The sequence below is a fragment of the Euprymna scolopes genome, chromosome 11 (genome assembly GCF_053919585.1).
Source record: "Euprymna scolopes isolate OS-2025 chromosome 11, ASM5391958v1, whole genome shotgun sequence".
Taxonomy (NCBI): domain Eukaryota; kingdom Metazoa; phylum Mollusca; class Cephalopoda; order Sepiida; family Sepiolidae; genus Euprymna; species Euprymna scolopes.
The window spans coordinates 104,570,013-104,597,508 of NC_136492.1; the positions used below are offsets into that span (position 1 = coordinate 104,570,013).

Here is a 27,496-nt window from a genome sequence, read left to right on the forward strand (position 1 = left end):
ATGATGATGATGATGATGATGATGATGATGATGATGATCTAATTAAGTTACTTGTAAGCATTTAATACACAAGAAATGCTGTGGAATTACTGGTGAGTTGAGAAAGGATAGTCAATTCTTATGTAAGAATGGAGTCGGATGTGGCGAAAGTATATTTTGATGGCAAAACTATTGTGTTTGTTCAGAAGTTTTATTGTATTGGAACACAGGGTTGAGCAGGTATTGTATGATTGTAAGAGTTATGCATGTGGATTAAGTTCAGGGAATTTCTGTCATTACTAATCAGCAGAGCGTTACCATTGTTGCACAAAGGAAATGTTTATCAGCATGTGTACATAGTGTGATGATATATGGAAGTGACACCTGGCTAGAAAGAGTTGACGGCATGTGTTGCATGGACGAAGAATATAAAAATTCTTCCACTACTGGTAGTAATGCTTATATAATCGATATTTATTGATTTTAAACTAAAATTGATAGATCATTCCCCACAAGAGTGTTTTTACATTTGATAAAATGTATACACATTTAACATGTTTTTATGGTAATCTGGAAAAAAAATGATATAGTTAAATATGTATTGATTTATAAAGAATTAGAATCAAGAAAATATTGGAATCGTCCCATCATTAGTTGTTGGGTTAGTAGATGTAGAACAGTTGAGGTAGCATGTTCAGTTCAGCAGGAAAAGTAAAAGAAAAACATAAGAGAAAGTGGTAAAGATGGATTTAAAAGAAAGAAGGTTAAATAAACATGTGGCCTGAAATAAGTTGGATTGAAAGTCAATTTCTGAATGCAGTTGAACGCAGGCATGAATGTAAAACGGATGTTAAACCAAATATAATGCTGATGAGTTGAAAACATGTCATTATTGTAGTCATAATTGGATAAAATTTTAAGGTTAAATCTCTCCCAACAGTATAATTTTCCGATCGCATAGGCTGGAATGGTATCCATTAAGATTACTACACTCTCCTTTATTCAAGTGAGGTTTTAAATATTAAAACTTATTCTGTCTTTTCAGTACCGACTCGAGCTGTGCACATAATTGTCGGGGCAAATTTGAGGACGTGCACAGTGAACCGAGTTGAACACGGGCTTGGCCGCAAATTCACCTTTAATGAGGGCTGCTTCACCTATAATTGCATCTGCCAGAAGGATGGTTCATGGGAATGTCCCTTCGATATGACCGTCGACATGTGTCGTCTCGCGGGCGAGAGTCAAACTGGCACAGACGGACAGAGAACTGGTGGCGAGGACGTAAGTCGTGGAGGTGGTAGTGATGGACATCATTCCACAGGAGAATCCAGAGAACAAACGTGTAAGTTTTTCATGATATAAAAAGCATATATAAAAGAAATATGCCCGTGTTTGCGTATCTAAAGCTCTCCCTTAAATAATCGATAATTTCAAACCCCAGTCGAAAATTTTTAAACAAGCACTGACAATGGTATATTCTTATACGGTTATTGTCTTGTATTTAATCTTCTCTTAATTCCAAAATTTTTGCGATAATTCTATTTTGCAGTTTTTCTTTTCGTACCTTCTTTTGCTGGCTTTTTTTTTTCTTTTTTTTTCAAAATTTATTCTTTTTTCGGATGCCTATTTTAGCATCCTTTAAATCTATATTTTATATTCTGCACTCATTCTTCCATGGTCGCTACTGTTGTTTTTAGTCCTCATATTTTATAGACGATATTTCTGACAATGTGAGGAGAATTGCTGTTTTCTAGGTCGAAAGTTATACATATAACACGTATTGTTAATAAGTTTTTGGATTTGAAGTGCTAGTTCTTTATCTCCTTACAACAAGTGGCTTCAGCCTTGTCTGGAACGATTTCTACGAGAGTAAAAATGGTCGTGGTAACGGTGGTGGGATTCTGCTGCTGCTGCTGCTGCTGCTGCTGCTGCTGCTGCTGCTGATGATGATGATGATGATGATGATGATGATGATGATGATGTGTATGACGATGATGATCATCATCATTCATTCATTCGTTCATTCCTTTTGTACAAATTAGATTAGCATTGTTTACATTCGTTTCCCTTATATTTTTTTGTTAGAATTCTTTCTAGAAAAACATCAGGTGCCTGCAGGAGGGACCACGTGAAGGTTGCCAACATCACAAAATGAAAGTGATTCTGTGGAACGAACTGGATTCGAACTTGGTGTACCCAGGTGTTCAGTCCATGTCGTTAATCAATTAGACACTGTCACCTTCCTGGTTGCTGCTGTTTATATATTATTAGGCGGGACAGGTGTTCAGGATTACTGGAGAAACATTTAATGTTACTTGAGCCACTCACAACTGTCGATAAATTATTATAGGGTTTTTATCCATGAATATAATTTTATACATGTTAATATAATTAAGATAATTATTGACTTTGTATTTTGCAGCTCACACAAGGAGTTTGGTTGTATCAGTCGGCACTGAAATTAAATACTGCACTGCACAGGAGATGCAATTCACCCTCGGTCAATCATTTTCATTCAGGGAAGGATGCTTTAAATTCCATTGTCAATGTCATCTAAACGGATCATGGGATTGTCCAGCCGAAAGGTCTGAATATAAATGCAAACCAGAACCTGGACAACAAATTGTAAGAGGTATGTGTGCCCCTATTGCTAACCCGACTTATCCATATCACAAGAATAGGTAACAGAAAACGTTATCCTCTTTATAGAGTCTTATTAGTAGTGTTGGTATGATTAATTGGAATCAGAATCGAGAAAAGCGGAATATTTGGGGGTATCGGAATTGGTATTGCAATCAGAAAAATGTGTACCAATTTTCCGATGCCAAAACGATTCTTTTAAATGTTTTTTTTATTTGCTTTTGTTTAAAGCTAATTACTGGTTATAATGATAAAATGACAAATATTTATTGATTTTAAATCACAAGTGAAGCTAAAATCGATAGACCGTTCCCCACAAGTATATTTTTACGTTTAGGAAAATATTTGCACACTTAACGTGTGTCTTTTTATGGTAATCGGAGAAAAAATACAACTATATGGTTAAATATTTAGAGATTGCTTAAGAATCGGAATCGGAATCGGTAATTGTATCGGAATTGGGAAAAATATCGGAATTGTCCCATCACTATTTATTAATGCTATAAAAGGTTTGTTTTCTTTTTTTCATGTGACATTATCACACACATATGTACATGCATATAATAAAGGAGCACAGGACGCGTTTAAAATACAAACATAAAAAACTTGAGCGCAATGAAAAATATATTTATTCTAGATAGTGAAGATTGAGGACGTCTGTTGTATGGAGACAACTAATATGAGAATGGTATGATCAATGCGATTCTTAAAGATAAGCTTAAATCTAATGACTTCAGAGTAAAAGTAAGTTTTGACTGTATAAGGAGATGTGTGCAAAACAAGAGACTTCGTTAGTATGGTCACATTGAAAATATGGATGAGAGTTCTTTAGTTCGTAATTGTTGAACATGGGAGGAAGTGATAATGATGTTTAGTTTCTGAATTTTTTTAGATGATGAGTAATAATTCGAATTATTTGGAATATTCGGAGTACTGTTTTCATCTTGAGTGTCATTTTCACAACGTTTCGGTTGACGTAACCTTCGATCTACTTCAGGTGAATCTTGTTGAATTCACCAATAGCGAAGTTCTAACTGGTCATGACTGCTACCCTCATAGATTAAAATTTCGTTTGAAATTTTGTGCAGATTCCTGAGTTTGACACAAAGATTTTCGAGTTTGAAAATAATACTCAACATGAGAATGGTAGTCCAAATAATCTAAATTTGATAAACACCTAGATGAAGATAGGCTATTTTCAAAGCTGATTTCTAAAAGCCGTGCATCATCTGCCAATATGTAAAACAGGCGTTATGATGATGATGATGGTCATCATGATGGTGATGATGATGACGATGATGATGGTAATGATGATGATGGTAATGCTGCTGCTGATGATGATGATTGTGGTGGTGATGATGATATTGATGATGGTGATGATAGTCATGATGATGGTGGTGATGGTGGTGGTGATGGTAATGATGATAGTGATGATGATGGTGGTGGGGATGGTAATGATGTCGATGATGGTGGTGATGGTGATAGTGATGATGATGTTGATGATGGTGATGCTGCTGCTGCTGATGATGATGATGATGATGATGATGATGATGATGATGATGATGATGATGATGATGTAAAACTTTTGTGAAAATAGAGATTAAAGAACCGACGTTATGGGTTAAGCAAAGTTTTATGATTGATCATTTCTGCCTTTTTATGTTTGAAATCTGATTCTAATCAATGCTGAACTGTTTATGATTGTCTAAGGACACGTTTAAAAACGTGAAACAAACGAGTGTCCCAAATCATTCTATATAATCAAACAGATATTCTAGATATGCTGTAATTTCACAGCCCAACTTTCATAGGAGTGTCGGACATGCGCACTTTGACATTGTCAACACCCAAAACAGTATTTTTCTTTTAAATATTGGGGTGGATAGGAATATTCATTGATTTTTTTTTTTGTTTTATCGTTCTGACAGTTTTTATGTGCGTTCATGTGTTTGTGTTTTTTTTCACTGTATAAACTTGTTAAACGTATTTTGATTTCATCGTAAATAAGCAAAATGTATGAACCGATATGTATATATGATTCTGTGTATATATAGATGTTTATATATATATATATATATATATATATATATATATATATATATATATATCAATTATTCTATTGCATTAATTCATTTACAGCACCAAGCAAAAGTATGACAATAGTAATCAGTGATGACGTCAGAGCTTGTACAGCCAATGGAGTGGATCATCCCCTTGGTAAGGCGTTTTCTTTCATGGACGGATGCTTCATTTTCAACTGTGATTGCCACTCCGACGGATCATGGGAATGTCCAGAGGACAGAACAGTAGACCGGTGCCGTCGAACACCGGACGAAAGCCAACACAATAGAAACCGAGGAGGAGAAAACACAAGCAACGGACAACAGACCAGTCATGGACATGAGCGCACCGGTGACCACCATGAAGTTTCTTGGGAAGTCACAAATCAACCAGGTCAAATTCCGTTTATATTTTTTGATAGTATTAACAAAAAATCAGCTTAACACTGATAAGAGTGTTTACTGTCGGAAATAAAGTTAGAATATTAAAAACATAAAATTATAATATATAATATGCTGTATGTAATAGCTTATACGTAATATTACTAGATACATAGATTACATATTAAAAATTATATAGAGGATATTTCTGTATTAACAAAACTATGAGATAAGATTTTGTTTATATATGTGTTTCTCGCATCTACGTACCTTTTTTATATCGAAACATATACCTATATATATATATATATATATATATATATATATATATATATATATATATATATATATATAATCAGGTTAACAAGAAAGTTCTTGCGATTTTTAACTTTTAAATTCAGATAAACATATTTCAGCTCAAACAAAAATTTATTGATCGAAATAAGTACCATCAGAATCAACAAATTTTTACCAAAGCAAAATAAGCCAGTAACGTAAAAATCTCGGTGATGAAGTCGCTAAAGGCATTTTTGATATCGGTTAGGTTTTTGAAGCATAATGCAGAAACTTGTCAATATGCTTGAAAAAGTAGTAGTCATAAGTGATAGGTCTAGAGAGTATGATGGGTGAGACAGAGTTTCGTAACCCAATTCGTTCAACTTCTGCAGGATCAGTTAAGCAACGTGTGGTCGGGCATCGGCGTGGAAAATAAGTGGGCCTTTTCTGTTATTTGGTGTTGTTGTTGAAGTTTCTGATGCATCCCATCTATTTGTTGAGAGAACTTTTCTGCCACAATGATTTCGCCTGTAATGGATAAGATCGGTCGCAGCATGACCTTCCTTTGGTGCAACTCTGGCGTCAAGAAGTGTCGTGGAGCTTTATCAGCATCTAACCACTGAGCTGAGTGCTGCCGGTTGTCGTAAAGAACCTAATTTTCATCGCAAGTCACAACCTGGTCGAGAAATGGGGCGTTCTTGTTGCGTAAAAGAAAGGAAGATGACACTTCATAATGTTGTTTCTTTTGTTTGTCATTAAGTCCATGAGGCACCCATTTATCAAGTTTTTTTTAATCTTTCCAATCTTTCAAGTGCTTGGAAATCGTCGTATACGTTATGCCTAATTCAAAAGCAAGTTCTCAAACAGTTGTGTGTGGATTGGCTTCGACTAAGGCTCTTAATTTATCGTTGTCAACATCCGATGGCCGACCACTACACACATCATCTTTAAGACTCTTGTCTTCGCTACGAAGTTTCTTAAACCATCATTGTACTGTGCTTCAATAGTGGTTCCTGGACCAACTGCTTTGTTGATATTGCGAGCTCTCAGCAGCTTTTTGCCTCAAACTCAACACTGGACCCTTCCAACCACTCCCTACCTGAATTTCCTATGTGGACAGACGTCACGGTAGACGACCTGACAATCACCCCTGCTCAGGTGCATGCTATCATAAAAAACCTTGACACTTCAAAAGCATGTGAACCCGATCTCATCCCAGCTGTGCTATTAAAAAAGTGCTCAGCCAAAGTAGCTCCAGTTCTCTCCAAACTCTACAACAAATGCCTTAATGAATCTTGCTTTCTGGGCTGTTGGAAAACTGCTTCTGTGGTACCAGTATTCAAGAATTCTGGCGAAAGAACTGACCCAATAAATTATCGCCCCATTAGCCTCCTCCCACATTTTGCCAAAATATTTGAGACCTTAATTAAGCATGCTCTAGTCCATCACCTTACAGATGCTAAACTTCTGACTGACCAACAATATGGATTTAGACAAGCCCGTTCCACAGCAGACATCCTAACTGTAATATCTGAATGTATATACCATTCACTGGCCAAGCGGGAGAGGGCAGAGCGGTAGCTCTAGATATATCTAAGGCTTTTGATGGGGTATGGCATGAGGGTCTCCTCAGGAAGATTAGATCATACGGTATCACTGGTAGAATACTTAACATAATTAAATACTTCTTAGATAAGAGAAAAATCCAGGTTGTCCTCGATGGTCGTACATCTAAACAATATAATATAAATGCGGGAGTGCCCCAGGGGTCTATCCTTGGACCTCTACTGTTCCTGATATTCATAAATGACCTCCCCGACAATATTGCCTCTGAGATGGGTATATATGCTGATGACACCACACTCTATAACAGGCATGACAGGAAAACAAATGAACATATATCTAAAGAAATGGCAGAAACACTAGAGGATGACCTCCAATCAGTAGTGGAATGGGGACAAAAATGGATGGTCACGTTCAATGCCGCCAAGACTAAACTAGTTTCATTCAATAATTACAAGAAACCTTCTCTACCACCTATAGCAATGGCCAACGACTCTTTATCTGAGAGTACATCTTTCAAGCTCCTTGGCCTAACGTTCACAGGAAACATGAGTTGGAACAATTACATCGAGGGCATTGCCAGGGCCGCTGCAAGGAAGGGGGGCTCTCTCTACCGTGCTAGAAAACTACTAACACCCGAAAGTATCCTGTACCTCTATAAGGCAACCATTCGCCCATGTATGGAGTATTGCCGTCATATTTGGGCTGGTGCATCGGCTACTAGTATCTCGCTCCTTGACAAGGGTCAAAAGAGAGTCGCAATTCTGATAGGCCCTGAACTGTCATCAAAACTTCAGCCTCTGTCCCATCGACGAAACGTTGCATCCCTCTGCCTGTTCTACAAGTATTTTAATGGTGAATGCTCTGATTAACTGCAAGCACTTGTGCCCCCACGACGTGAAAACCCTCGACAGACCCGACAAGCTGCAAAATCACACCCCCACACTGTAGAGATCCCTAGATGTAAAAGATCTTTCTACTCCAGTAGTTTCTTCCCCAGAACCGCTAGACTTTAGAATTCCATTCCAGGTCACTGCTTCCCCAACTGTACTGACATGCAGAAGTTCAAGTGCAACGTGAACCAACATCTTGCTGCCCAAATCCCTACATAGTACCCCAGTAGTCGCTTCCCCTGATAGTAGCCCCCTACACCAAAGTGGCAATGTGCCTTGTTTGGGGTGAAAATGTAATAAAAAATTGAAAAAAAATAAAAAAGCTCGAATTGAAATAAGAAAATTGTGCGAATTTGCTTTTTTTTTTCATCTTATATTCAATGTTCTTAAAAGAAGACATAATTATTTTAAACCGATTGTAATTTAAATGGCTAAATAGAGCGAAAAACGCTCTTTAAAATGATATATAAAGTAAAGGTATTATAACAAAAACTTATTTAAAAGTACATCATTTGAAATCAAAATTAAAAATTCCGCAAGCTTTCTTCTCAACCTTATATATATATATATATATATATATATATATATATATATATATATATATATATATATATATATATTTATATATATATATATATATATATATATATATATATATTTATATATATATATATATATATATATATATATATATATATATATATATATATATTTATATATATATATATATATATATATATATATATATATATATATATATATATAACAGATGGATTTACAGTGAATTATTAATTAAATATGTACTGGATTCACTAATAAAATAAGGAAAAACTAAACGAATTTTATAAAAATCTTATTTGAAAAAATTGTAAACATGACCATATTTTCAATTATTGTTCTCTATAAGCCCTCGACTTGGCCATATAGCTCCATCGGAAGAAGGCCGAGGTAGAAAATACAGCTAATTCCACATAATTTATTGTTAATTTTTATTTTTATTTTTATTTGATTCTTTCATCAGTTCCGCCCAGTTTGGGTTACCATCCTGACCCCAGTCAAAACGTCAAGACTTGTACGAACCAAGGAGTGGATTATCCCTTGGGATTGCCGTTCAGTTTTACACAGGATTGTTTCAAGTATAACTGTGAGTGTCACACTGACGGATCTTGGGAGTGTCCTGCTGAAAAGTCCGAGTATCTCTGCACTGAAAACGGTGAATCTGAAAAGTCAACAGACGAAATGAATGAATTTGAAAGTAAGAATTGTTCTCCATTTTTTTTTTTTTTTTTTATGCACTCGATGGCAGGCATGTCAAACACAGACTTGATCAGTCAACTTTAGTTCTCTGAAAAGTTTTGACATGAAATATTGGAAATCCCTCTTGAGTATTATTTGGATTCATCAGACTACTGTTCTCATCTTTAGTGTGAATTCGGTCCATGTAACCTCTAATCTTCTTCAGGCATATCTTGTCGAACTTGGGAATGTTTCTGTCAATCTTCGGAAATTGGACAAAATTTCGAGCAGTACAGAATTTAAGGAGTCTTAAACCAATTTTTACTTCCAGTTGTAAATATCACTATTTATTACTATTTATTATTGATATATATATATATATATATATATATATATATATATATATATATATATATATATATATATGTATATATATATGTATGTATGTATATATTACTAGCATTTCAGCCCGGCGTTGCCCGAGTGTTTGCAAGTGTATGTTGAGCAAAAAAAAAAAGCGGTCAATTTTTTTTAACTTTGACCTCTATTATGACCCCTTAACATTTATTGTTTTGGGCTCAAATCAAGTTAAGTTAGATCCATGTCCAACGAACCTATATCTAAAACTTTAAGTGTTTGGACCCAAAATTGTCGGAGGAGTTCGGTAGAGTTCTCAAAGGTCAAATCGTTTAACTTTGAGCCCTTAACAGCCAAATTTCTGGCCGAAAACCGATCACAAAGATTTTCCGAAATCTCAATACCTTGTATATCAAATTTAGAGTCTTAAAATTGACAGAGTTATTGCGTAGGGAAATGTACACACACAGACGCACAGACACACACACACACACAGAGACACGTTCACTTTTATAGATATAAAGATTGTTTTTTTGCGATGAGAACAGTAGTTTAATGAATCTAAATAATACAATCTCCAAAATTCAGAAACGTCTTTCTTGACGTTTCTGAATTATATAATCACATAACTTCCTTGATAAAAAGATAGTGATAACTAGGGCTATGGCAACGGAATATTCTTATCAGTGTTTGACTCTCGAGTATATATCCGACACAGTTAATCAACCGAGAACCACTATCTTAACATCAAAACGTGGAATACACTACAAATTCCTATAACACATTCTTCTATACACTTAGCAGGAATGTTGAGTTCAATAAAGATAATTTCATATTTTAATTTATATTAAATACGATGTGTTGGATAGAAGAATTATCGCAATCCGGAACCTAAGGAATAATTTAGCATGCTTAATATATATATAAATTGAATTTAAATTCAATCAAAAAATTACCTTGGATTTATTTTATGTAATGTATATATATATATATATATATCATTAATTGCTAGATGAATATATACTGTTTTTAAAAAGTGCAACAAAATGTACATTGCATAAAATAAATCCAAGGTAATTTTTTTATTCAATTTAAATTAAATTTTTATACCTTACTTTGTAAAACTTATAAAAGTTCACTTTGACTATAAATAAATTTCAAATTGAATCTTGTACCTTTATTTTTAAAGCCTATAGTAAAAACATTTTCTTTAACAATTTTCATGCCTTGGATGAAATGCTTTTCTAACTTGTATATATATATGTGTGTATCTATGTACGTAGTTATGAATGTATATATATATATATATATATATATATATATATATATATATATATATATATATATATATATATGTATGTATGTATATATGTACATGTATATATTTATATAGTATATGTATGTATATATGTACATGTATATATTTATATAGTATAAGTATGTATATATATGTACATATATGTATATATATGTATATATATATATATATATATATATATATATTTATTTGTGTGTGTACGTGTGTGTGAAACTGATGTTTATTAACTCAACCTTAATATAATAATAGATGGATGCTTCTCCTGCATTATTGTAGCAAAATTTCACAGCCGAATAAAAAATGAATTTTCTTAAAAAAACAATAACTACTTACTGTTTTTGTCAATTTGAACAATAAGCAATGTTATCTACCTAATTGTTATGTCACAATTAGTTAAATATTTATGGAATATTACATAAGACGTGAATTTCCATGATTCAACGAAAAAGCTATTTCGCCATGTTAGTTTTGTCACGTGTGACGAAAACACAAGGGAAATAATTTATAATTTAAATCGGCCTAAGTTCATGTTTGATTATGAAATAGCGGTTTTATCACTAAACGTGTAGATTGAATGGGTGTGTCTTAAAACTCGCAATTTTCTTCTCTTTTTCAGCATTAAGCAGTGGTGGAGTACATCGTCCGGGGGCGACAATGTGCACAGCTGACGGAAAGAGGTACCCACTGAACCAAGCCTTCTCCTTCACAGTCGGTTGCTACCGTTACAACTGCGAATGTCGAAAGGATGGTTCTTGGGAGTGTCCAGGACACCGAGTTGAAAATACATGCCGCTCTTTGGAAGGACACAACACTGGACAAGGTAGAATTAATATCTTACAATCCATTATCCCAGTCAAAAGAAAACCCGTGAAATGGTTTCAGCGGTAATCTGGAGGCCGACTTGATTTAGTTTTGGGCCCCTTTACTCCAAATAGTTTAACTCACTGGGGAAGATACACGCCCCCCCCCAATGAAGACGGAAAGCAACAGTAAACTACCGTCTTTACTTGTCCTCCCGAGATTACCATGGCTCTACAATTTGGAGAGCCGTGGTCGTCAACACTGTTAAAACAGCAGGGCCGCTGATGATGATGACTTCAAATGGCATCGGAAAAAATGTACATAAATTCGCCTTTAACAGTAAAACATTAAAAAAAAAAAACGTTACTATGCATTTGCTCCAGAGAAATTTGATGCAGAGATTTTCCAATTTTAACGGATTTTTCAGTATTTGTTCCATAAAAAAGAGTATAAAGGTTTACTTTCAGCTGCCACGTAATTCTTGCTTCCCTTATTTTGTCCTTTAGTCCTCACATTCCATGAGTGGTGTTTCTGACAATGAGAGGAGAATTGCTGTTTTCTAGATCAGAGTCTATTCCATCTAATACTTATCGTTGGCAAATTTTTTTACCTTGAAGTAGTTTATTTTAGCTCCTTACATGAAGTTGCTTCACACCTTGTCTAAAGCGATTTCCATAAAAAAAATATTTTATTATAAAGATACCCATTCTAGCGTAGATAAAATTAATTTCCTGAGCAAAACAGTTTTATACCATTTTTATGTCCATTTACAGAAACTCAAATAAATATGTACAGGGTGGAACGATAAAATTGTCACCCTAAAAAACACTACAGCTTTATTTTAAAACTATTGTTGAAAAAATCAATTCAGTTTTTTCTTGATTATGTAGTAGAGCTGACATCTATTCAATGTAGCTGCCTTCAGCCTTAATCACTGCCTCAACATGGGTCCGGAACTGGGAGCATGCGTTTTCCACAAGCGCCGGCGAGAGGTCGGTGAATATTTGGGGGATGGCGGCAATCAGGCTAGCTTTGGTGTTGTGGGAGGTCATGTTGGTGATGTTCTTGACGTATGACCAAACAAAGTAGTCCAGCGAGTTCAGATCAGAGGAGGAGGAGGGGGAGCAGTGAGAGAAAGTCTATGTTAATATATATTGTATTGCTATGGACTCCACAGCATGGGCTCGCGAGCGCAAGACGACCTAGATTCAGCAAATTGCACGTGACACCAATTATGATCTTGAAGATCTAAGGCAGCTGATGGAAGACAAGGAAATCTGGAGAGAGAGAAAGTCATATTGACTCGGGCTAGGAGTCTGACCAGATACCAGATGAGTGATGACATATCTGATGTTGTAAATATCAATTCGTATTTCAGTTATTGATTATTAACCTAATAAAGGATTACAGTCAGTTTAAACACTGCTCAAAACTTTTTTGCTATTAATACAATATTATAGGAATTAAATTTTATTACCTCATCCAATAGTTCCCCAAAATAACCTCTAGTAACTTTGTTATAAAAATGTATTACTCATATATGTAAAAAAAAAAAAAAAATGAATAACCTTCGCCGATTAATTACCTTCGGTATAATCACGTTAACACACCAGTTCCCATTAGATCACTGAAGTTAAGCAATGTTGAGCCTGGTCAGTACCAGATGGGTAACCAATTTGGAAATTCCAGGCGCTGTATGTAGGAGGATGTCGACACCTCCCTGTAAGAGTTGCAAAAACCTAACATTGTCATCTCCCATAACGGAGATATATATGCGACTGGGGATCGCTTATGAATTTCATATTCCCATGGAATTTCCTCCTTTGAAGGAAGCCGATTAAACCCGTATAGAGTTAGTGCAGTTTCCATTTTCCATTCCATTTCCATTTTACGGCGGAGATTATGTTTTTGTTTTAATTTGTAATTATATTATATGTAGCCTAGTGTTCATATCGCTCGACGAAACATCACCAAACGTGTTCAAAATGTCGTTTATTGTTTTAAAACTGATTTCATTTCTGCAAATGTCAAGGTCACAAAACACGTCAAAGTTCAACTTTTGGCGATAACTTCGTTTCTTTTATTGTAAAAAATCGTTTTTGTTTTTTAGTTTTTTTTTTTTTTTTTTTTTTTTTTATCCAAAAGAGATGCATGGATCTGATACAGGTTTTAGTAACAGTAACCGCCATGCAAAATTTCAGCCTAATCAAATAATAGTTGCCGGTTAGCAGAAGTATACAGTCTCTGAGCGGAGAAAACATGTCCACCCTGCCGTTAATTATTTTGAAAGTTTCTTTTCTAAAATTGAAGAGAAAAAAATACTCGAACAAAAATAACCGTTGCTCATTCAGAATTACAATTATTAAAAAAAAAAAAAAATGCAGAAAAATCCTTATGATGTACATACTCGTCACGGAACCAAGATGTCATATTCCAAAAATTATGTAAATTAAAGTAGCTTCTTTTTTTTTTTTTTAACTAAGATAATCAAATTTATGATTAAGCGAGAGGTGGTGATTTGATCGGCCATGATGTTAAAATAACTCAATTCGAACTATCGAAATCAAAATCAGCCTTATAACGAACTCGTTTAGCATTAAAATCACTAAATTTTGATATTTAGTTAAAAAAATACTTTAACAATTTACGCGATTTTTGGAATAGGACATATTCTTTCAATGACGAGTATGTACATCATAAAATTTTTTCTGTATTTTTAATTGTCGAATTCGAAATACATACCAAATGGTCTTGTTTGTGTTCGATGGTTCACGGGTAGAGTTGGTGTTGCTTAGATCCAATTGAACTACTGTGAACTGTAATTAATCAGCGAAGTTGTATAAAAATACGTGATCATTTGAGCTCTTATGCCTTTCCATTGACCTATATTTTCATCCTTAGAAGTGTATGCGGTTCTGTCATCTGCATTCTAGCTTTCACACAACGACGCCCGGGTCTCCTAGTCGAAAGACTATGTTGAAAGACTCGAATGTCTTTTGTTATCTTGATGATCGTGTTTATTATATCCAACGCAATGTAAACTCGCGTATCATTTAAATTATTTCTTCGACCGTTGTTATACTTTTTTTTATGTTTTCTTAAATCGTGGCTACAATTAAATGAGATGTTTCTTTCGTTTCAGTCAAACGAAGGAATATCCAAGTTGTGATCAGCAATAACCTCCGAACGTGTCCGGTGAAAGGAGTGGAATTTCCTTTGGATCATTCGTTTTCATTCACGCATAACTGTGTCAAGTACAACTGCCATTGCTTCTTTGATGGCACCTGGGATTGTCCACCTGAAAGGATTGAGCACGCTTGTCCCACAACTGGCGGAATACAACACAAGCTCAGTAAGTTCTGAACAATGAAAGGAAATTCTTAATAAGTTAGGAGTGGAGGTTCAGATGTATATAAAAAGTATACTTTTACGTGGAATTAATTGCCTTCTAGGCAAAATATAGGAGGAGGAAGTAGTGAGACTTAAAAGAAATATATGTGTGTATGTGTGTGTGTGTGTGTGTGTGTGTGTGTGTGTGCGTGTGTGCAGATACTTCAAAATGGCAAGAGCCATGACAGCCAACAAACCGGAGGTTCGAGGTTTGTTGGCTGTCAGGGCTCTTGCGGCCTTCGACGTTGTTTGGCTTTTGAAATAATTATATAATCTCTCATATTCTGAATATATATATATATATATATATATATATATATATATATATATATATATATATATATATATATATATGCTTCTTTCTTTTTTCTTTTTTTTTTAGTCACGAGCCCACGTCTCGAGAGATCACATGACAGCCCATTGAGCTCCTGCGTTGTCGAAGGAGTCGAATATGCATCTGGCAGTTCGTTTAACTTTAAAGCATTCTGTTATCGTTTCCAATGCCAGTGTTTCAGCGATGGATCATGGAAATGTCCATCTTCGAAGGCCGAATTCATCTGCCGGGATGTACCTCTCTACCAATATACAACGAACCGAACAACTGGCGAACAACGTAAGTTTCTACTTCCTTTATTCTGTTCTTCTATGCAGTGGGAGAGGTGACGATGACCTCCAGGCGTCCAAATTGAGATTCATCCAATCATATTCAAACTAGCTTGATATTAGGTTGCAAAAAGAAGTTTTTGACTTGATTTTCCCCTTGATTATGAGCTGACCAAGATAGTTGATCAACCCATTTGCATACCTCAAACAGGTGGATACTTTGCAAGCCTTCTGGATCTTTTCCTGGAACTTGTCCTAAACAGGGAAAATCGACTCTGCTGTCCCTTCTGTGATCTTATGATCACACGCTTATCTCCATTGCGATCAACCTATTGATACATTTTCCATTGCAGAATATACCGATACTCCGGGCTCGATTGGGATGGTTTTATATCTTTCATTTCGGAAATCCATTTACATTTAATTTTCTAAATAATGTGTCTTCTATCTTTTCCAATATATCATTCACTTGATGAAAACCTAGATGTATCAAGTTCAAATTCAGTTTGTTCAGCAGAAACACTTTCATCGAACTCACATTCTACCTATGTCTAATCTGGAAAAAGAGGTAAATAATAATAAAAAAAAAGATCCGATTGGTTAACAGTTGTTATTGAGAGTTTTATAAATGATTTTAAAGATTCTAACAAAGACCAAATAACCAGCCATCGTTCATTCTTGAATCTGCTGCTGCCATTGCTCATGGAAATCGCATTTTAATCTTTATAAACCGTATGGATTGTGATTGAATTTAATTTGTGACAAACCTGTTCTTTCGGCTGATCTCGTGCAGACAAAAAAGTGAAGAGAAAAGAAAGAAAAAAAGAAATGACCGCCTTTTTATATGCTTGCTCAATATGCAAATGAGATGCTTCTGATCGTATATAAAAGAAGAAACTGATTTTTCGGGAGGGATTTTGGACGACTTGTGTCAGCTGTATGTTGTGTTTCTTAGTTGGGAGGTTCTTGATAGCAGAACATAGAATGTTGAAAGTGTGGCTTCGTTGTTTCTTAGTTGTTTTTACCACATGGATGACACAAACAAACGCCAGCTTTAAAACGATTAATAGTTAAAAGTCCTAAGTCTAATCGGTTCAAGCCTAAGGCTCGGTTTATGTTTTTTTTAAATTCCATTTTCACTGCAAACAAGGCACAGTGCCACTTTGATGTAGGAGGTTACTGTCGGGGCATAAGTTGCAGGGATATTAGGAAGGGAGATAAGTGGTAAGACGTCTGTTCACATTACACTTGAACTTCTGCATGTCAGTACAGTTGGGAAAGCAGAATCCTGGAAGAGAGTTCCAAAGTCTAGCAGTTCTGGGGAAGAAACTATTGAAGTAGAAGGCTTTCTTACATCTAGGGATCTCTACTGTGAAGGGGTGGGATTTAGCTACTTGTCGGGTTATTTATATCGAGGAGGTACAAGTGCTTGTAGTTCGTCCGAGCATTCACCATTAAAATACTTGTAGAACAGGCAGAGGGATGCAACGTTTCGTCGATGGGACAGAGGTTGAAACTTAAATGACAGTTCAGAACCTAGCGAATCTCTTTTGAACCTTGTCCATAAATGAGAGGCTAGTAGCAAATGCACCAACCCAAATGTGACAACTTTACTCCATATATGGGCGAATGGTGTTCTTATAGAGGTACAGGATACTTTCAGGTGTAAGTAGCTTTCTAGCACAGTAGAGAGAGGCAACCTTCCTCGTAGCAGCCTTGGCAATGCTCTCAATGTATCTGTTTCTCGTGAACGTTAGGGCAGGAGTTTAAAAAGTACTTCAGGTAATATATCTTTAGTCATTGCTATTAGTGGCTGAGAAGTGTGACTTTGGGAAAATAAAAAAAAATGTTGTACAGATATAAGACTTTTATTCCAACAATCATTAACAGTCCTGAGATGATTTCATCATCATCTGAATTTGCTACAAATTTCACCTTCTACAATTAGGGCCCTTAATTTTCGGAATTTCTCCCCAGGATTGTGCATCTGCTTACTGGTATACATATACCAGTCAAAGATGTTGGAAAACATATGAAGCGACGATTCTAGCAAAGCAACTGATATCGGTAAGATTCCAGTTATTGTGCCTATGTAGCTACTATCAGAACTTGCTCATAAAATGTACAATCGTTGTGAAATTGAAAAAAACTTGTTGGTTTTCCCAATATTTGAAAATATTGGTGATCAGTGCTTGGCATCTCAGTCCAGACCTGTCAGTCTCCTATGCATCACCAGTATGATGCTTGAATCTGTAACAAATCAAGAAATTGTCAGGCATCCAAAAAAAAAATTTCCTTAATAAATAGCGATACGAATTTTGTTCTGCAAGGTCAACTGTTGATGTATTAACTAATATCAGATAAGATCAGTGAATCTTATTTTTAGAGCAATAACTTTTCACATACCAATGGGTTTTGACAGGTCTGTCACAAAATGTTGCTTGAAAATTTTTCTTATTATGGAATACCTAGCAGCGTCATCATAACTGTTATATCGGCCTTCCTTAAACAGAGGAATTTACACCGATTAGCACTATAAATAGCGCTAGTAATTCCAACATCGGTGAGAGAGATACGACTGCACTTCAACTGCTAGCGGATATACACGATTTCCTATCTTTGTACATTATTGTTAATACACTTGTTCCTTAACCGAACCTCGACTTGATTGTTCTTATTTTCACTGTTGTTCCACGACACAATTATTGAATCTTTTCTCTCTGATATAAAAATAGATAATGATCAGAAGTTTGAATCATTTTTTGTATGCTTTTGCATGAACCATGTAGTTATAAACATTTCCCAACCTTTTTATAAAGTCCTTTAATATTATTATTGTATTCTGCAAGAATTTTCACGCTGCACTAGTTAGGTAGTCGAGGTTATACAAGGCAATACTGCATTGTACGATATTCCTCTTCACATTCCCATATGATTGAGTCATTTTTGTAGCCAAAGCAACTTTTAATTTCCCTATTCTCGTTTTAGTTGGTTGAGTGCCCTACACTGGGTCTAAGCTGTTTTTTTGTTTTACAAATGGATCACCACTAATTAAGGCTTGAAGGCCAATGGAAATAAGGGTTAATGAGTGTACTGTGGTCACAGGGACAACAGCATAGTGTTGTAGTGAAAAAAGGGTAGAATATATTATTTAAAGGGATAGCTGAACAGGAACTTGTTTAGTAATTTATTTTTTGTGGACTATTATCCTCATCTTTTTTAGTTTTTGTTGTTTCATGACATTTTGGCCAACCATTCAACCTGATGAAGGCCAGCGGAATAGTTGTCCGAAACGTTGTGAAACAGCAACAACTAGAAAAGATGAGGGAATAGGCTTCAAAAAAATAAATTAATAAATAATACTCATCTCAATAAATCCCAATTAAAATAATATATATATAAGAACTTGTTTACATTGGACTTGAAGACGATCATATTGTAGTCAGCTGGAAAGCAGGCCAGCTGAATAGGGTTCCACAAATGGACAGTTCTAGGAAAGAAGCTTTTTTTTTTTTTTTTTACACGGTGGTCACCACTTATCAAGGCCCGGAAGCCACTCAGAGATAAGGGTTATTGCAAGTACAGTACGTTAGTGTGGAGATTTGATGAAGTGTTTACTTAAGGGGGCGGTTCATTAGGAATTTGTTAACGTTGGACTTGAAGATATCCAAGTTGTAGTCAGGTGGGAAGCAGGCAGACGGAATAGAGTTCCACATGCGTGCAGTTCTAAGAAAGAAGCTTTGTTCATGGAATCTACGTTTTGATTTAGGCACAGATAAATTTTTCACAGTGGATTCAGCTAGACGGGTGTTTGTCGTGAAAGACTGGCGAGGGGGACCAGAGATTGGAGTTCAGACAAGCACCTGCCATGGAAATAACGATAAAACAAGAAAAGGCTCACAACGTCTCTTCTTTGTTCATTGAATTGAACAGACATTGAAATGTTTTGATTTACACACTGATAGAGAGTGGTGGAAATTGTTGATAGCCGTTGTAGTTAGACGAGTGTTTTTGTGATAGCTTGATTCCAATAAGAAGGGTTGTATCGTTCTTTTGTTTTTTAATGAAATGTCTTCTTTTTTTTTCTTGTTTTTCAGTTTCTAGCCAAGGAGTTGTGATTTCTCCAAGATCAACTCCAAAGTATTGCTCAGCGTATGGATTATATCATAAGTTGAATCAATCGTTTATTGTGACTGACAAATGTTTCCGGTTACGGTGCCATTGTCACTCTGATGGATCCTGGGAATGTCCGTCACATCAGGCAATCTACTTCTGTCCAACCAATTCTCGACACATTCATCGAGGTGAGTATGGTTCACACTTCGGAAACATGTTTCATGTTTATAAGTAAAAACAAATCTCAACGAAAATTGGTTAACTAAACAGGAAATAACTTTTATCGAATTAAATCGCCTTTTTAATCATTTCCTACAAAAGCAAAAGAGAAATTAACTCATGCAAAAAAAAACTCAATGGTACAAAAAGCTCTTAAAAATCGTTTATTTAATATCAAATAATTCATGATTACGGCTATGACAACAGAATATTCTTATCGTTGTTTTGACTCTCAAGTATATATTCGATACAGTTAGACACAGTTAATCAACCGAGAACCACATCACTCTATATAAAAGCATATAAGATATCAACGGATACACACGCAAGCGTCAAAACAACGAAAAGAATATTCTGTTGGCCTAGCCCTGCTCATGATCCACTGGGTCAGTGTTCGTTATATATATATTATTAGATACAGAATTATTTACTTTTTATGTTAATCAATAAAAATTCAGCAATCCATAGTTACGGTTGCTTCAAATTTCACGTTTGTATCGAGATAAACAAACAAGATTATAATGAACATAAAAACGCAAGATCCACCTCCTCTTCAGAAAGTTAGACTCAGGGAGAATGAAAAGGCTGAGAAACCATTGGGCAGCATCCTGGATGGGTACAGAGAGTATTGGAATTATGAGGAGACTTATTGTCACTAAAGACCCAGAGAAAATCAGCAGCCGATCTTAGCAAGGAATCAATAGTAAAAAGCTGTTGTGATAATGCAAACTGATTTGCAATGGTTACAGAAAGAAGTTGAGTGCTAGAAATCAGACAAAACCAGATGATTCTCTGCTGTTAGTAAAAACTCCTGCGAGAACTCCTAGTTAGAAAAGTACTAATCATTAGCAATCACTTTGTTTAAACGAAGTATGATTTTAGGATGGTCTGTCAACCACGAGTATTATAGCACAAATTGTTAGGTGAGAACCACACGTGCATTTGTTTTAAATATATGGTGCATTGTAATGAACACAATCCATTCTCTCCACTAGGTAACTGATGACTGTGCTTTGTCACAAGAACCTAAATCAAAATAAAAACATGAAAGATATTACCAACGACATTACCACGGCTGTTTCAGAAGGTGGGTGCACCAACCACTAGCCTGTCGCTTTTAGACAATATGCAAAAGAAAAGAATATCAAGCATCTATTGAGTTCCAGCTTTTCTACCATTGGCGCATTGTTGCATCCCTGGGAAATGTGCTCTGATAAACATAGTGCACTTTTACTGTCAACCAACCCAACCAGAAATAAAATCCCACCTCTTCACTGTAGAGGTATATAGATGCAAGAAAACTTTCTATTCTAATAGCTTCTTTCCTTGAACCCTTGTGTCTGAAATTCCCTTTCTGCTTCCAGTTTCCCCGACTGTACCAACATGCAAAAACTTAAATGTAATATTAATAAACACTATGCTATATAATTCTCCACTTAAGATTCCCCTTATAAATTGTGTGGCAAGTCGTAACTTACTTGGCTAGCATGTGTGCGTGCTTCAGAGTCAGTTGTGTAGCAAAAAAAAAAGAAAAGAAAAGAAAGACTAAAATGGCGGCACCCAGTTGGTGTTATGGTTGAAAATCGTGTGAGCCACACAGACTGTCGTCATTGCTATGCAAATGCAAGAGTCAGGTGAGTAAAAATAAACGTGAAGCAAACAGACGATGAGTTGGAAGAAGGCGTGCTACGTATGTAGTCATGTGCAAGTCAACTTGAAAGAGTGTCGAGTTTTGGAGTTGGAAGCTTACCCGAGAAATTGTTAGTTTAACAATATAAACACTTAGAGTATTTAACCATTTCCATTTGCCTGTTTCCCACCTGACTACAACTTGGATGTCTTCAAGTCCAACATAAACAAATCCCTGGTGAACCGCCCCCTTAAGTAAGGCACCTTATCAAATCTCCAATACTAACGATTACTACGATATTATCCCATTGATTACTGTACATGCAATAACCCTTATCCTTGAGTGGCTTCTGAGCCTTGAAAAGTGGTGACCCCCATGTAAGAAAAAATAATATTTAGAGTATTTAACCATATAAATACTTAGATTATTTAACCATATAAATACTTAGATTATTTAACCATATAAATACTTAGAGTAGCCCCTTACTTCACAGTAGCCATATGCCTTGTGAACACAAGTAAAAAAAAGAAATGGTTTTACTTTGTATTTTATAAATGCATATGTGTAGCTAAATATGCTTTCATGAATAAAAATACATTTATAAAAAAACATATACAACTATATTTGTCTTCTTCTTTGTGTGTGCCTTTGAAGTGTTTGGTCAAAACAACAGTTTCTCACTTCTTTTGCAGTCGTTTTGCCTTTGTTACACTTTGTAAGATCTTTCAAGCTGTTCTGGTTGGACAGTAGATAAAGCAGTGTTGTATCGTATGGTCTTTCTCTTCCACATTAGTAGATGGTTGGGTCAATTTTGTAGTCCTATTTATTTATATCAACTTTTGATTGTTTCATTCCCGTTCTCAGGTGACTGAGTGTTTTCCATTGTAGTCAGAGTGTTTTTGAATGAGTCTCAGAAGAGAATATTCCCATGTCGGTAGCAGGGGGGGGTGTATCATTATCTAACCGTCTGATCCACAGCTATAGTCTTGTCTCTTCCTGAGATGGTGTTAGAGGGCTCACAAGGTTTTAAAAACCTTCCTCTTTAACTGGATATTAGTTCACCTCCATAAAACAGATGCAGTTAGAGTTAACAACGTTAAAGCTGATTTTCATAATTCATTTATTATAGGGCACACATAAATGCCTATTTTGTGAACCTCTATTTTTACGTGATAACCCGCTGGATGCATTTGATTTTATGCTTGTTCATTGCAGCTCCAAGCCGAAGCCTTTATGTAACAGTGAGTAGCCGACCAACGATGTGTCATGTGAAAGGAAACCAGTTTGACTTAGGAAAACCGTTCGTCTACATGGATGGCTGCTTTAAATATCATTGCATTTGTAACATGGACGGATCGTGGGCGTGTCCATCAAAGAGAACACTAGATATATGCCCGGCAAATTCTACAGAAGAGTCCAGAATGCAAAGAGGTTTGTGCTTTGTTTATTTAAATAACAAACGCATAATAATTTCAAGATTTATTTTTTATTTATTATCCTCATCTTTTTTTCTTAGTTGTTTCACGACGTTTCGGCCAACTATTCCTCTGGCCTGCATCAGGTGGTAACCGCAACGAATAGGAACTCTGAATCATGGAAGGCAGTAATTGCAATGAATGCAATCAGGAGATTCAGTGTTCCTATCTGTCGTGGTTACCACCTGATGAAGGCCAGAGGAATAGTTGGCCGAAACGTCATGAAACAACTAAGAAAAAAAGATGAGGATAATAGTCTGCAATAAATAAACATTAATAAATAATACTCATCGCAATGAATTCCAATTAAAATAATATAATTCCAACATTGTTTGTATATATGATGATGATGACATCATCATCATCATCATCATCATCATCATCATCATTAACTGAGTGAGAGAATTGGAGTTCAATGCAGCTTCAAACATGAAGATGTCAATATTGTGACCTTTGGGACTGGATAATCGGTGACCCCTTGTAAAAAGAAAACTCATCATTATCATCGTCAACATCATCATGATTATCGTCTTTATCATCATCACTATCTTTATCATCCTCATTGTCATTATCAACATCATCAATATTGTGTTTATCATCATCGCTGTTATCATCATCATCATTATCATCTTCATCATCATTAAAATGGCAAATTGGAGCTCAATGCAGCTTCAAACATGAAGATGTTAATATTGTCTGTTTTGATGGAGGTCATTCTTTGTTCGTAAAAGACTACAGGTTATTGCTGACAGAGGTGAGCAGCAACCTGTTGATACAAGTCATCGATGAAGGTCATCATCTGCTGGCATTGGGTGTCGATTTCACATACACCAACGCATCATTGTTATCCTCATTTGGTATCGCAAGAGATGACTGGCTGTTTCTGCGTGCTGTAGATTGTCTACAATCACAAAAATGATCAAAAGCTGCAGATCCTTTAGATGTTGTTGGATTTCACTAGATTATCCTATTTAGTCGGGATGTGGTCGTAACACTGCTGGATGTCAAACCAATCCATAATGGATGGCCATACTAAGAACAAGAGTTCATGACAGAAGAGCTTTGATACTACCCATTGTCAAACTGCTGCCGCATCAAAGAGAGCTTGGACTTTGGGACTGTGATGAATCAATTTCTAAAAGTCATCCAAGAGATACTGACCTGTAAAAGAGACGTTAAACCGATGATGCTGTTTTTGTTTTACTAAGATGTCAGCAATTATCAAGGCCAAAAAGCTATATAAAATGTCAAAGCGAATAATGAAACCAAGAATAATTTTCATAACGTAGAAATTGGTTTATGAACTTTTTTTCATAAACTTTTTTTTTACTCTTCATCAAACGTTGTTCTCTTATTTTCGTCAGTTAATATATCTACTTATATAAAGTTGGGTATGCGTCTTAAACTAATGAACCGATCATTATTACTTTTGTGAAACAGCTGCTAAGTGTAAGGATGGTTAATATGTACTATATTTATTTAAATTTTTTTATGCAAAAGGGGGTGAGAGTCCTTTGTAAAATTTCAGATATTTTTGATTTGTGTGAAATTTTAAGACATCAATTAAGACATATTCTCTCGATTTCAGTTTCTTTGAAGTATTTTAAAGGGGTTCTTAAGCGGCACAATATGAGCATTTGAAAATCCATATAAATGGCAAGATACACCGAGAAGGTATAGCTCGTGGACAAACAACATAATTTCAAACGATTTCATTTATAAGCTTCCTTATTCTTCAAAGTTAATGACTGTTCTTTTTAAAAATTCAATTATAAGTCTAGAGATAATGTTTGTTTAGTTTTAGGAAAAGAGAGCGAGAAAGAGAAACTATTGCTATTGGTAGTAGTTAGACGAGTTTTGTTGTGTATGTTTTACAGGGGGGGGGAAGGTTGAAAATGTTAGATAAGATTATTTATCATATTTATTTATTTATTAATGGATCTTATTTATGATAAACATCCAATTGTTAATATATTTTGTAAAAATATATATTTTACAGAATGAATGAATATTAATTCAATAATTATGAAAATGTTTTAAAATATATCAAACTAGAAGATGTACCCAGCATTGGCCGATATTAAACGCAACGTTAAATCCATTTTAAGAAAATGAAGTAAAAAAAACGGAAGGAAACTGAGGCATGTGCATACGAGTATTATATTTTTTCGGAACAGTTCACTTTTTGTAAGTAAAAAAAATACTCGAGCTGAGATTGAAACCAAAACCAGTGAATCAAGTACGATAACCATTAGACCAGCTTGCCACATTTAAAATAGTCTTTTCAAACCGACTTATTCTTAACATAATATGAACAATTCGTGCATGCGCAATCATGAAACAGTTGACAAACAAATAACAATCCGATTAACTCCAAGTACAATTTTTTTCAATTTTAACCCCTTAGCAGCCATTTTTTCTGGATAAAAACTGATTAAATAGTTTTCCACATGTCTGAACACCATATATACCAAATTTCAAGTCTGTAGATCAAAAATTCGTTGAGTATATTGAGAAGTGTCCTCACACACACACACACACACACACACACACACACATTCTCACTTTTATAGATATACTAGATTTTCTTTTTCTTTAATTCTTTATCTTTCTTTATTATTGAAATTATTCTAATTACTATTCTCATCAACGTTCATCCCGGCTTTTTTCATCTTTTCACATTTGGGAAAATTCATGTTAAACTTAGGAATGTGAAAGGAAGTTTGAACTGAACTCTTTATTAAATCACACGTTGTCACATTGTTTTCAGTCCATCTTAATGGGGTAAAAGGAAGAGAAGAGAAAGAAAGGCCGAGAGAAAAAGTCAAAATTGGCATGGAAAAAGAAGAAGCGGGGTGTATTTTAACCACATGGCGGCAGGACAGGAACTTTTAAAGATAATGCATAACTCATTTATATTCCAAACTTTTAACAAGATTTTCAGACGACTATATTGTCGCTGGTTTGGAAAATATGTGTCAGGCGGCTTGGTGTGAAAATGACCAGCAATAAATGCTTTTTCTTTTAACTAAAATAAATAGAAATAAACGTGTCAATTTTCTCTCCTCATTTCTTTGCAAAACTTTCATATACAATGTCGGGTCTGTGTAAAGATCATGTAACGATATACCAACATATAAAACGGACATTAAACAGACAAAGATGATGATGATAACATTAAAAAGACAATGATGATGATGATGATGATGATGATGATGATGATGATGATGATGATGATGATGATGATGAAAATATCAAAAGTGTTATTACAATTCAATAATTTGATTTTTGAAAAATTGAAATTTTCACTCAGCTTACAAAACTAACATCTGTCAAATGTTGATCTTTGCAACTTTTTATCAATTAAAACATCTTTTCGTCCTTCATCTATTTAAAATTTTCCAGCGTCTGCTGTACATGGAATTCCAACGCGTCGACAAATCGTCTGGTTCTGCATGGTTAAAGGCAAACGCTACCCGGTCGGTCAACCATTTACTTATGTTGAAGGATGTATTCAATACTCTTGTGATTGCAAAAGAGACGGAACCTGGAACTGCCCTGCTGATAAATCAAAAAATCTATGCCAAGGACAAGGCAGAACAGATCACCGAACACAACATACAGGTGGGAAAACTACAACGTTGTAATATCAATGTACTTTATGAACGGTTTATTATCTCTTTATAGGCACAATTTTCGTCTTTATCTGTATTGCTGGTTGCTTGCTGGGTTTGACGGCATGTTAACAGTCGTCAGATCATTCTATGCTAAAAACCATATATATTTTTTGTACATGATTCGTTTTTAGATTAATTTATTTTGCAAGTGAATATTTTTTTAAATAAATAGTCTGTAAAGTTATTATTTAAGGGTCCTATCAGGTTCCATCAGTAAGAGTGGTTCTGGGAACAGAGGTAAATAAGGCATGACTCCATACTTCTCAAGCTTAAGCCTCACCTCTAAATGCGATTTTATGTTAGACCCATGACAGTTAGTGGGGCAAGAGCTTGACTAGTTGGTAAGGTTTGGAAATAGTATACACAGATTAAAGGGTAGAAAGAGCTGAGAAAGATGGATTCTGTGGAGGAGGTATGGGTAGGGCAGAGGCGAATATCTTGCCGAAGAATTTTCAGGCGTGTTTAGTATTGTGGACTCTTCTGAGGTACTCTCACTTCAGGATCAGAGTAGAACTGGGAGTAATCTATTATATAAGGACAGTTACCTGTGTTTTTTTTTAATTTTGTTTTACTGCAATTAGTTTTAAGAGATCAAGGGAGCTAACTCCTCCTGGAGCTAACACTTGATTCGATTACGATTTAAATTTATATCTGAGGGCTCTTTTAAGAATATACGCTTTTCCCTTTAGATCTGCTATCTGTATTTCGTTACAGCTTGGTCTTCCAAGGATTGTTTCCAAGTATTTCTGAAGATTCGTTTTTATTAGACTGGTTGCTCCTATCACAACCGGTATAAAATTTATTTATTTCAGAGACCATGTCGTTTTTAGATCATTTTTTAGGTCCTGATATTTTGTTATCTTTTCCCGTTCAGCTCTATTG

General features: G+C 35.2%; 1 protein-coding gene across 4 annotated transcripts in view; it reads left to right on the forward strand.

The window, feature by feature from the left end:
- The window catches only part of LOC145288028 (uncharacterized), a 593,135-nt gene that overhangs the window by 509,461 nt on the left and 56,178 nt on the right, over nt 1–27,496 (forward strand). For all 4 annotated transcript variants that reach the window (XM_080136036.1, XM_080136037.1, XM_080136039.1 and 1 more), the window contains exons 125-134: nt 1,025–1,321; nt 2,402–2,611; nt 4,759–5,073; nt 8,814–9,047; nt 11,320–11,523; nt 14,647–14,856; nt 15,277–15,507; nt 19,595–19,801; nt 22,678–22,893; nt 26,343–26,561. In XM_080136036.1, coding sequence (XP_079992162.1) covers nt 1,025–1,321; nt 2,402–2,611; nt 4,759–5,073; nt 8,814–9,047; nt 11,320–11,523; nt 14,647–14,856; nt 15,277–15,507; nt 19,595–19,801; nt 22,678–22,893; nt 26,343–26,561 — 2,343 coding nt within the window. The remainder of the gene's footprint in view (nt 1–1,024; nt 1,322–2,401; nt 2,612–4,758; nt 5,074–8,813; nt 9,048–11,319; nt 11,524–14,646; nt 14,857–15,276; nt 15,508–19,594; nt 19,802–22,677; nt 22,894–26,342; nt 26,562–27,496) is intronic.